General features: G+C 35.3%; 1 protein-coding gene across 1 annotated transcript in view; it reads right to left on the reverse strand.

Moving 5' to 3' along the window:
* Positions 1-11,890, reverse strand: part of LOC107741203 (rho GTPase-activating protein 25-like) — a 13,545-nt gene extending 1,655 nt beyond the window's left edge. The window contains exons 1-10 of the mRNA XM_016553841.1: positions 11,467-11,890; positions 6,364-6,563; positions 5,648-5,729; positions 5,392-5,505; positions 4,825-5,029; positions 3,328-3,460; positions 3,177-3,250; positions 2,966-3,087; positions 2,234-2,394; positions 669-1,282 (exon numbers count right to left, since the gene is read on the reverse strand). Coding sequence (XP_016409327.1) covers positions 669-1,282; positions 2,234-2,394; positions 2,966-3,087; positions 3,177-3,250; positions 3,328-3,460; positions 4,825-5,029; positions 5,392-5,505; positions 5,648-5,729; positions 6,364-6,563; positions 11,467-11,530 — 1,769 coding nt within the window. The 5' untranslated portion in view covers positions 11,531-11,890. The remainder of the gene's footprint in view (positions 1-668; positions 1,283-2,233; positions 2,395-2,965; positions 3,088-3,176; positions 3,251-3,327; positions 3,461-4,824; positions 5,030-5,391; positions 5,506-5,647; positions 5,730-6,363; positions 6,564-11,466) is intronic.
* Positions 11,891-13,048: the final 1,158 nt, after the last annotated feature.

Here is a 13,048-nt window from a genome sequence, read left to right on the forward strand (position 1 = left end):
CCCCTTAGCTGTTATAAATTCACTGTAAACCACGGCTTCTTGGGGCTTATTGCTTTAGCACAACCGTTTTCAATATTGATAATAAGAAGAAGAAATGCCACTTGAGCACCACATCAGCAAATTCGAATGATTTCTGAAGGATCATGTGACACTAAATATACATTTTTAGCTTTGCCATCATAGGAATTAATTACATCTTAAAATATATTAAACTAGAAAACAGTTCTTTTAAATTGTAATAATATTTCACAAAATTACTGTTTTTACTGTATTTCTATTCATATAAATCCAGCCTTGGTGAGGATAAGTGACTTTTACATTTTAATCAATATGTTTTAATTATATAAATATAAAAAAGTCAACCAGATTAACTAGATCCCTGCCACAATAAGAGTGTTCTGAGTTTTTGCAGGAGAGTGTTCTATGTGGTTGCTAACTGTTGGTTACTTAAAGGACCACATATAAAAATGCTCACCCCCAAGACTCTTTGACATTCTGGTCCCTAGATATGGTCTAGATCCCTCCTTCAATGTAAGTATAAGTCCATTTTATTGTCTAGCATGCAAATATGTCTGTAGGATGTTTGTTTAAATCACTGACCCTTAGCAAACTCTGCTAATTACTGCATGGCAAATAATGATCACAGGTATACTTGTATTGGGCCATACCTGTTGATGATGTTCGTTGAGTCTGTGTTTTCTGATTGAGCTGCACTGCTTTTCTGGAGAGCTGGTGCTGAAGGTGCCGCTGGCTTCTCTCTGCTCACAGCTGCCGCACTCACTTCGTTGCTCGGCCGAGGTTTGGGCAAGGGCGTTGTGCTCAGTGCCTGTGTTTTTAGAGCATCTATCTGTTTGTCTACAACATCGCTAACTGTCATATGCAAGCCTGTGTCCTCTGTGTCCTTTTGTCCTTCAACTTTTTCCTTTTCACTTTTCTGCCCTCCAGAAAACAGTGTCACTTTCTGCAGGTCAAGTAACTTAAAGATGTCCTCTGAGAATGTTTTCTCTTCGTTCTCGTTAAAGCTCTCCTGGAACCTGCTCCAGTGTTCCCAAGAAGGCTCACGGACTGTTTTTCCCACTGACGGACAGCCCAAGCTAGGTAGAGTTTGAGTCCTTTTTCTGGGGCTGTCGGGCCACATGTCGGTTGTAGATGAAAATGGAGAGGTAGGAGAAATAGATGTGCCTTCTGACCCTGTCTCAGATGACCACAGGTCCTTCCTCTCTTCCTCAGGTGTGTCCATTTCCTCTTCCTCAGGAGATTCAGACAGGGAGGACAACTCACACTTTGAGAGAAGAGTGATATGATCAGTTAAGAGATACAGGTGTGAAAGTAACGCAGTGACAGCTCCAAAAAAACCGCAACCTTGACAAACAGTAGGTGTATTCCTCAAATATGATTGTATTCACATTTTGAAGCCTACAAACAAAAACCTTTCCAGCTATTTTGATTGCTTGTTTTTTTTTTTTTTTTTATTATAAATTACATTATAAATAAGATACCTTCTAAATTCTAAAATTCTCTAAAGAAAATGTACAAATTTTCTAGCTGAATAATTTAAAACTGATAAAATATTTCAGAATTTTGAAATGTCCTGATATTGCCAAGCATAAGGCCAAATGTTTTTTTTTTTTTTTAAACACTACCATTCAAAACTTTGGGGTAAGTAAGAACATTTTGAAAGACATCAATACAATACAAAAAAGACACATTAAATTGATCAAACATGACAGTAAAGACAGTTATAATGTTGCAAAAAGTCTCTATTTCAAATAAATTCCTTGGAGAAAAAAATTATCACCGTATACACAAAAATAACATTTCCTGAACACTAAATCAGCATATTAAAGTGATTTCTGAAGGATCATGTGACTGACTGGAGACTGGAGTAATGGCCCGAGACTGGAGTAATGGCAGCTGAAAATTCAGTTTCGCTATCACAGAAATAAATTATATTTTAAAATATATGAAAATAGAAATATATTAATACTATTTCACAATATTACAGATTTACTGTATTTTTGAACAAATAAATGAGTCTTGGTGAAAGGACTTCTCTCAAAAACATTAAAAACTCTTACCGACCCCATATTTTTGAACAGAATATTTTAAATGTTCCATGATTTTATTATTTATGAATTCTCCAGGCCTATAAATCACAATTTTAAAACGGCCTGATATTTGCAAGTTTTCCATGATGTTTTTTTTTTCCATGATTATTTTACGTGATCAGTACCTCTGCAGACTCCCAGCCCACAAAACTGCGAGGGTTACTGTTCTTCTTGCTTTTGTTTTTCTTGCTCGGAAGAGGAGATGGCAGCATGTCTTTAGAGGGTGGGAAAAGCAGCTCATGGTGTCTGATCATCACCGTCATTACCTTCTGTATCATGGGAGTTCCTGTGTGTGTGAGGTGAGAACAATGATCATCGCTACAATGTGCTAACCATACTTGAAATCTCATTCTTACTCATTGCAGTTCAGGTTAAATACCCCAGAAACAACCAATTAATTTTTTTTTACTATTTGACATTAAAACAGAAAGTTATGAGTGTGATATGTCAAAGGATTTGTTTTTAAATATAGCCAATAGCCTTTAGTTTAAAACATATTACCCAACTGCTGAACTACTGAATATATAGCATGAAAAGTTTAGTGCAGAAAAAGTAGTATGCTAGTATGCCATGATATGCTTTTTGCTTTTTCAAGGGATATTCTCATTCTAGAGAGCATTTTGTTGGACAAAAATACTACAAATTAGAGCAAGAAATTATGTCATTAATATTTTGGGTTCATTTTTTTCCAGAAAAGAAAGGCTGTAAATTGTAATATTGTCTGCCTAATATGTATAGGCCTATGTATATTTGAACAGACATGGATTAAAAGGACAACACAAATTTTTGAATTCATGAGGTATTTTAAAAACAATATAAATTACATATGTTTTATTTGTCTTAGGATGATAAATGACCTTTCATCATACTGATGGCGTCCTCCACTTGCGGTTTGAACAGGTTCACTCCCATCACTGTGGCCAGATTCTCAACACTCATCTTATTCACCTTTGAGTTCTGTTGGACCTCAAAAAGGAATCTGCAAAATCAAATATGGATATACCAGGGTCAGCTTGTTTTTGCTCCTATCAGTGTCTGATCCTTTTTCATTCTTATAGAGACTTGTACCTGCAGATGTAACTCAGGAGGTTGTAGTTCACTTTTGGCAGAAGGCTGATTTGTTCCTCCAGCTTTTCTTTGCCCTGGGATTGATCAGATTGCAGTTAGTCAAAGAATCATTACTCTTCTGATATACTGTCTTTGTGAATGTGGTTCTCACAGCTGCAGTGGCGGCATCCAGCATCAGAGTGCTGTCAAGGAAGTCCTGATATTGAGTCCAGGGCACAACAGGTTCAGGAAGCTCTCTGAGGTACAACTTAAGTAAGGACGCCACCGTGTGGACATCAGTGTCACTGCAGGCAGAAGGTATAAACAAATAAAGTAAAAATTTGACATTGAGTCATTACAATCTATTAATCTTCTTTGCAGTCAGAAAGGATGAAGATGAAATGCAAAAACAGTTGCTTGTCAAATGGATATGTGCGTGTGTTAAATGGCAAGATCTCTGTTAGTCAGGACAGGATGTGGCTCAGCCGCACACAGTGTGTGCCAGGTTCCTCTGAAATAGTGTGCTTTTGTATTTCTCTTTCTCTATCTCTCATGCTTTTGCATGTCCTCTCTCTCTCTCTCACACATCTAGTTCAAACTTTCTGGGTCAAACTCTTTACCTATTCTACTTCCTCAAAATAGCAATGAAGACTTTAGTGTCACCATAAATGGTCATGCAGAGTGTGGTTATCCACATAAAAGCCCCATTTGCATGCAAACTTTAAAGAAAATTGCATGGTCACAAAATCAGGTACAAAAAATCATATTAAAATTAAATCTTTTAGTAGATTATGGATATTTCTTGACTGTTGGACATTTAATTATTTCATTTATTTAATGCTTCTCTTCACCAAATGCAGTAAAGAGTATTCTGAAGTTATTGCAAACAAATTAAATAAATAAAATAAGCCATTGTATTACCTTTTTTTTTAATTCAAAAGTCTTTAATTCAAAATTTAAAAAAAATATATATTTATTTTAATACATTTTAATACAAAAGTGAAGGTAAAGATATTTGTGCAATCATTAATTTATTTCTAATAAATGCTACTCTTTTGAACTTTTAATTCATCAAAGAATCCTGTTTCCACAAAAATATTAAGCAGTCCAACCGTTTTCAACATTAATAATAATAGGAAATGTTTCTTGAGCAGCAAATCAGCATATTAAAATGATTTCTGAAGTATCATGTGACCCTGAAGCCTGGAGTAATAATGCTGAAAATTCAGCTTTGCCATCATAGGAATAAATTATTTTAAAATATATTAAAACAGAAAACAGTTATTTTAAATTGTAATAATATTTCACAATATTTCTGTTTTTTACTGTATTTTGTACCATACAATACTTTATTTGATCAAATAAATGCAGCCTTGGTTAGCATAAGTAACTTATTTCAAAAACATTACAAAATCTTACAGACTCCAAAAGTCTGAATGGTAGTGTGCCATGGTAATATCATGGTATTCTTTGAAGTACCTTTTAAATGCATGGCACATGAATGTATTAAGTATTCAATAGAATGGTACATATCAATATTACCATTGCATGCCATTACTGGACTACGGTACCATCACAATACTTTCTGTAAACAATATGCTTTATTCAGATCAGTTCTCTACACCATTCTTGCGCCGTTTCACACAGATTTACACATGTGAAGCTTTACCTGGGGAATGAGGGTCTCTCTCCGGCATCAAAGGCCTCTCTGAACTGTTTGACCTGGTTGTCCTGTCCTGGCAGGCGAAAGATGCCCTCCTCAATCAGACCTTGCTCTCTGATGAATTCAGCACACTTCTCCACCAGGATGGGCACCAGACGTGACCCAAATTTCTTCTCATATACCATGATGTCTGAAAGGCTCTTCCCAAATACTTTACATAAGAACATAAGAATTTTATTGAATAGCAGTGGCAGTCTATGAATTCATATAATTATAAATAGGTAGGGTTTCATTGGGGTTACCAGTTTTAACCACTAGTCTACACCACCATACACTCTTAAGAAAAGTCTGAAAAGGAATTTTCTGTATTGATTTTTTTTCACAGGTGTTTTAGCCCCCAGTTTTTGTCATTTAACATTATTCATTACATTGTGTTGTGTTTTAGAGTTAAAGGAAATGTCCTGGCAGAAATGTTTTTTCTTACAGTATGAGAGAGAACGATTATTATGAGAACCTCCCCAATCTATAACAAACAAATTTATATTGTTTATTTGTATGATGAATGATAGACACCTCCATTGGACCGTGATCCGATGGCTTTGCGAATGGAGCGCACCCACTCTTCTATCTCGCTCTGACTCGTCGCCATGAGAACATAGGCATCCCGCTCCCGATCTGTACTGCTACCTGAAGCATCAGGGACAAAACAACTGTATAACTTTACCCTCCAACATATAAAGTAGTAGCCCATGATATCTTACACTATACAATATAACCAACTTGCATAGATAACCGGCCTGTGATAATACAACTAAATAAAAAGACTTACCTGGGATAATCTCAAACAGGAATTTATCATCTGCATTTGATGGCAGCTCATTAACTTGGCATGAGAACAAAGGTATAGTTCCCTGAGATCAGAATGAGACGAGAGAGAATAGTTACTGAGTGGAAAATAAATTAGTAAATAGAAAAATAGAAAATAAATAATAGTAAATAAATTTAGTAAATCAGTAGACAAACTGATGTCATAACACAATAATAATAAATATTATATATAAATAAAATATATTTATATAAATATACAAATTTCACTTTGGTAGAAAAAAAAACATACGCGATTGGTCACTATCAGTTTGAAAATATTTAGATGACATACAGACAGATTCAGACAGAAAAGTCTTAGACCACACTGAAAATCTAGAATTCAAGATTTACATTGAACCTTAAAATAAACAAAAGAAAAGGATTAAAAATATAGAACACAATATTATAATTAAAAATAAGGACGAAATTTTTACGATTCTGGATAACATGAATATCCCATGACCAAATATCTGAAACCAAATACCAAAAAAGAAAGAAAAAAAAAGATAAAACTAAATTCAACTTTTCATGACAGGACAGGCACTGGAAAAAAATTAAAAATTAAAAACCACAGGAAAGAAGAAAAAGAAAGATGTAGACAGAAAAAAAAATCACTGCATTAAAAATAATAACAAAAAAATTTAATGTTTCTATTGCTCATGCTTGCTTGTCTCCTACCTGGACGGCGCTCTCTCTGTCATCTTTATGGTATGTAAGGACGTTTCCTCTCAGCACAAAGAAGCGCAGCTGCCAGTTCTTTACGATGGATCTCTGCTTCTTCAGCCAACCCGTCTTCAGAGGTTTCTCCATGGATCTCTTAAAACCAGTGTGAGTGGATCCAGGGCTACCTTCCCCTGGCATAACACTCTTGGAGCGAGCTGAGGTGGAAACCGATAAAAAGCAGGCAGAGAATAAGACACAAACACGCAGATGAGTCCGAGACTGGCTGAAAATCAAATCACCTGTCACTGAACTAATTCTATTTTTATATCATGAGAACATCATGCATATATTGTGGTGATGACAGTGGGTAACTGTCTGAGCCTAGCAGCTTCCTGCATGACAAATATTTGCAGACTGGCTGTGATTGTCCTAATGCTGAAGAAAATGTCCTGCTGTGACTTTAGGGTCGTGAAAAAGACCAGTTCTGACAGGAACAATAGCATGCACTTAAGCAGAAACGGCTTTCGATGTTACTGTGCAATGGATTGTTCGATAAGTCAAAAGGGTATTAATGGATCTTGACTCTTTCCCACATGAGTTTGAGAACTGAAACATCAAAGAGAAACCTTTTATTGTTCAGAGATTGCGCTTTTATACCTTGAGAGATCTAATGAAGTTCTCAGTTATGTTTCATTCAAGAATCAACCTGGTTTTAGATGTTTATGCATAGAAATAAAAATAAAAAACACAAGTTAACATACAATAGGTGCACAGAGCTTTAAGATTTATGTTGATATAGCTTGGACAATTGAAGATATAATTTAAACCTGGAAATAAACCAAAAGAAAAAAAAAAAGTACGATTCTGGATCACATGATCATTAGGTTTTATACAAACCTATAGTTCATGCAGCTCAAGTCACATGCTGTCAAAGCATAAAAGAAACAAACCCAATACTTAAAAATTTAGATTTTTCAATTAAATTTTGCCATTCAGGTTGTATATCGTCGACTAATACTAGTTTTAGTTCAGTCATTTGACTGACAGAATACTGAATAAAATTTAAAAAAACTTCAGGAAAGTACAAATAAAAAGATGTAGACCGAAAAAGAGAAAAGAATGCATAATGCATTAAATAATAATAAATATATGTTAATCATCTTTCATACTTTGAGACTTAATTAAGTTTTTTTTAATTACACAGTTTGACATAAGTGTAGAGATCTTTAATATTTATGTGGACATTTGGTTTTGAAAAAAACTTAAACCAACCTAAGGTGGTTTGCTGGTTTAAGCAGGTCTCATGGCCTGGTCAAACTGGTTTGTTAGCTGGTTTTAGAGTGGTTTGGGACACTTTTCCAGTGGTCAGGCTCGGAGACTAGATTGTAAACCAGTTAAAACCATCTTACACCAGCAAAGAGCAAAACATGACTAGCATTTTTTTTGTCAGTAGGAGATTATAATATAGCTTTTATACCTTGAGAGATCTAATGAAGTTCTCAGTTATGTTTCATTCAAGAATCAACCTGGTTTTAGATGTTTATGCATAGAAATAAAAATAAAAAACACAAGTTAACATACAATAGGTGCACAGAGCTTTAAGATTTATGTTGATATAGCTTGGACAATTGAAGATATAATTTAAACCTGGAAATAAACCAAAAGAAAAAAAAAAAGTACGATTCTGGATCACATGATCATTAGGTTTTATACAAACCTATAGTTCATGCAGCTCAAGTCACATGCTGTCAAAGCATAAAAGAAACAAACCCAATACTTAAAAATTTAGATTTTTCAATTAAATTTTGCCATTCAGGTTGTATATCGTCGACTAATACTAGTTTTAGTTCAGTCATTTGACTGACAGAATACTGAATAAAATTTAAAAAAACTTCAGGAAAGTACAAATAAAAAGATGTAGACCGAAAAAGAGAAAAGAATGCATAATGCATTAAATAATAATAAATATATGTTAATCATCTTTCATACTTTGAGACTTAATTAAGTTTTTTTTAATTACACAGTTTGACATAAGTGTAGAGATCTTTAATATTTATGTGGACATTTGGTTTTGAAAAAAACTTAAACCAACCTAAGGTGGTTTGCTGGTTTAAGCAGGTCTCATGGCCTGGTCAAACTGGTTTGTTAGCTGGTTTTAGAGTGGTTTGGGACACTTTTCCAGTGGTCAGGCTCGGAGACTAGATTGTAAACCAGTTAAAACCATCTTACACCAGCAAAGAGCAAAACATGACTAGCATTTTTTTTGTCAGTAGGAGATTATAATATAATATTGATAGAGTTAATATTGAAAAACATGATTTTGATTGCAGACTTGATTGCATGTAAATCTTTGTAAATTTGAGAATAGCATTATAAAAACATTTCTCTCAAAAAGTCTCCATTTGTGCTCCATTTGAGCCCATTGGTGTCTGGGAAAGAGAACAAAGACACTAAAGAGAACCCATTTGTGATTTTGCTTTCTGGTGGGATAGCCCATAGCAAAGGGTGGGTGGAGTAGAGACCCCTGTGATTGAGAGATAAGAAAAACTGAGAAGTTCAGAGAGGCAGAAAATAAGAAAATGATATAAGCATCCCAATCAGCTGCTTAGTGAAGCCACAAAACACTTGACTTCATGTCGTCTCTTTGATAAGAAAGCATCTACAACAAATACATCTCTAGAAGGCAACCAATCAGCCATTATCTAATTAACAAGAAACGGTGTCACAGTGATGTAAGCAGCTTGGGGTTTTTTGTAGTCAAATTTGCTATAACCCATTGAGATCTGAGGAAAGGGCAGAAGAGAGAGAACTAAGATAAACAGGAAGTTACAAGCTCATCAGCCACAGGAAGTAGCATTTTTGAAAGATCCCCACCTAACGCCAGCCTCTTTGGTCTATTTTGAGAAGATCTTCCCTGATGGAGAGCACGGACCACTGTTCTCTCTCCTGGACCACAGGCCCACACACATTGCCCGGCTTCAGACCTCACCCATTTCAATGACACACGCTGGGATCAGGGGAAGGGAAGAGAGCAGGTTCAAACTCCCCATGAATTACAGAGGAGATCACAGCAGAGATGCAAGAAGCTGTTTGCGTCAGGCTTAAGTTTGTGACATTAGTAAAGGGCTGTTGATCATTTACATTCAGCAAAACAGCTCTGCATGAAAATGTCTTCGCAATCTTTCATTAAAATAATGTAATACTTTTTTTATTTAATAATTTTTCTTTTCATCATCACTATCTTCCTTTTTTCCAATTCTACCAATTCCTTGTTAAAAAGTAAAATCCTGCCTTACATTTTTTTTTTCCATTGAACACCCTGTTTCACTCAGAAATACATAACAGATAAAATGTTGCAAATAGATATGCACAATATTAAAATTCTGGCTGACAGGAATAGTTTTTAATGTTATGGCTGGTAACTTATAAATGGCTGATTTTAAATTTCTAAATAGTTGTTAAAATCTAAATAGTTTAAATAAACAATAAAAACTGTTAAAATTAAAATAAAACAGTAATAGCTTAAATCAATCATTTTACAAGGTGCAAGTGAATTTAGGCATCACAACATTAGAATATCCATTGTAAACTATAGATATTCATTTCGAGAGTATTAATAATGAATTTGTTTGTATTTTTTAATTATTCATATTTTTACAAATTCAAAGTGAGTGTTAAATAATGGCAAAAGTAACCTAAAATGCAAAAATAGGGGAAATGAGCATGCACAATTAAATATGCAGCACTGACTTGTATAGATCAAATATCAACTGGTATATTAAAAAAATATATATAAAAATGTAAAAAATCAAATCAAATCAAAGCCCCAGAATTGAAAGAGTGGGCCAATACAATGGTAGAAATCGCATCTTATGAATCCATGCTTAATCGAATAAATGGTGTTAGAGAAGAGGGGTTGTCTTCCTGGGAAGAGTTCTGGAAATATATAACAGTAAGGTCTCAAAATGAATAGACAACTATTTTGTGTTCGGTCTTGCACTGTATTGTATTTCATGGTCAAAATGTGCTTGTAGAAATTTGAATCCCTGTACTTGTTATCCATCAGCCTTCCAAAAAAAAAAAAAGCAATAAAAACTTCAATTAAAAAAAATAATGATAATTTTAAAAACTCTAGAATACCAATATATTCTGCACCCCTATATGAACACTGTTTTTGTCGACTTTAAAAAATGTGGCTGTACTATAAGATGCTTTGAATAAATAATATCAGTGAAATATCAAGTAACAATACACTTTATATAATAAGAGCAATGTAAAGCCATCAGAAAATTATCACGATGTGAGAAACACTTGCTTTCTTAACCTAGGATACTGCTGAGGGAACGTTAACCAAAGACCTTGTAATAGGCCGCATAGCAGATCATTATCTAGCATTTAACAGTATGCTGACATTTTGAGCAGAGAATAAACATGTTTCGCAGAGTGTCGCAGCGTCTTCCTGTCTGCAGCATGTGGAAATTACACACTCAGAGGAAATCACGAATGCTTTGCATCTCAAACAGACAGTGCACAATGAGACCAGAAACGCCACGAGTCACCGCATACAACCATAAAACTGCCTCTTTTTATACTTGATTGCACCATAAATCTGCTATTAAAGTTATGCTTTAACTCTTTAACAAGAGTTTTTGAACAGCCTGGAGATTGATGAGAACATTTAGTCAAAATAGAAAGGAAGTTCTACAAATAATCTTGTCACAATGACTATACAACACATCAAAAGGTGTGTCAGAGATTCAACAGAAACCGTGTAGCAGATGAGAAGTGCTTAAGTGGGTTATATAGCCTCAGGGTGAAGTCTTTATACCATCACTACGCCACTTTTGTCTGTGATTTACAGATACTGTAAAATCCTAATCTAAGTTACACTAAACACATCTGCACCATCACTGTCCAGTCAATTACATTTCCAATAACATAAAACTCACACATTACATGCATCAATATAGACCAAAACTCTAGTTCCTATAGTGACAGAAGGCCTGTTGTGTCAATGAATCACACATAAATCTACCCACCTGGCCAAGTGAAATTCCTAAAACATGAAAAAGACTTTGACCTTTGCCCATACACAAATAAACACACAGTGTCACTCACCTATCTTGGCGGTTTCAGCTCTGAAGGTGCTGAAGTCCCAGTTGCGAGGTAGTCTCAAAGACATTTCTTCAAAATCGGACCGAAAGGTTACACACACACAGACACACTCGCACACATTCTCTCATTCACACACACACACACAATGACAAAACACACTGTGAACTCTAAGAGTACATTCTTTCCAGTCAGCCTCTCTTCTTCTCTTTACTTCCTCCTTCCTCTGCTGATCTGATTCTTCTTCTTCTTTTTTTCTGTTTTCTTTTTAACACCTCCAAACACGTTGAATCTGCTCCTAGGCTCGCCTGTAGTGTTTGTGTGAGCAAACCAAGAGTTATTTTGAAGTTCCTACATCCAGCATTTCTGTCAGGCTGTAGAGAAACAGCAGAGCAGCACTGACACTCTTCGTACCCACACTCTGACTCTTCATGAGCAGAGGAAGTGAGTGGCAAATTCAAGACAGCCACAGAAAAAATAACAGAGGTGATGAATTTTTACACAGGCGAAAATGCAGAATACAATTGTGCAGGATGCACCTCAACCAATGGGGCCACTTTCTTCTCAGACATTTGTCATCATTTTCTTGGAGAGATGCACCATGGTGTTTCTTTGCTCGTCACAAATCTCAAAATATTTTAACATCTAAAATGAACACAAAACTGTTTCTGTCATAAAAAGGAAGTTCAAACAGCAGAAGGAAGAGATCAAATTTGAGTATATTTATATATACTGAGCTTTCCTTTTTATTAACCATTTACAAATGAGCAAATCACTGTACACGAAGCGGCAGAGAAAGCACATTTATCTGCTTTATCAAAATTACAAAACCAAATAGTCTACAACAGAAATACAGACCATAATACTTAAAGACAAATAACAACAACATATTGAGCTGTTGTTGTCCATTTGTTTAACAGAGAGGAGTTTTTTTCTTCTCAGTGGCAAACCGAAAGAGCTTAACACGTCTGAGTGGGTTTAACATTTCTGTTTTTACTTCAATGGTCATTAATAAATCGCCAGAAATACAGAGAGCACAACTGCACTGCAGTCAGTTTCTCTCTGACACTTCAAGAGTGTCATACTTTCTAAGAAGGATGAAATGTCATGGCAGTGTTTACGAATAACAGAAGTAAGGCTTCACATTAAAGGGGTCATAAACTGAGAAATCAAGAGTCCCTTTATCTTTTGACATATAAGAAGTCATTGTACTATAAAAACCTCCTGTAAGTTTCAGAACTCAAAATTTTCTCGTTAGTCTAAAAACAGCTGATCTTGAAGCCAATCTGCCAAAACGAAAGGTTGTGGAATGTGCCACTTTATGACGTAATAGTGTGACTAAACCCTGCCTCCTCAGAAGATGATCAGCGCCTTTTTCTACATCACTGCCTGTTTAGCCCCGCCCACCGATTCGCGCATGTAGTGTAAATAACGAGAGAGGCAAACGCAGATCTACACAGAAAAGATGGCTTAGAAGACAGCAAGACGCTGCAGTGCCAAGTTGTGGAAAAACACAGTCTTTGCATTGCCTTCCTTCTGAACCTAACATCAGGAAATAGTGGATGAACTATTGTGATTTTTAATGAAG

The sequence above is a fragment of the Sinocyclocheilus rhinocerous genome, unplaced genomic scaffold (assembly GCF_001515625.1).
Source record: "Sinocyclocheilus rhinocerous isolate Xijiao unplaced genomic scaffold, SAMN03320098_v1.1 scaffold615, whole genome shotgun sequence".
In the NCBI taxonomy this organism is placed as follows: Eukaryota; Metazoa; Chordata; class Actinopteri; order Cypriniformes; family Cyprinidae; genus Sinocyclocheilus; species Sinocyclocheilus rhinocerous.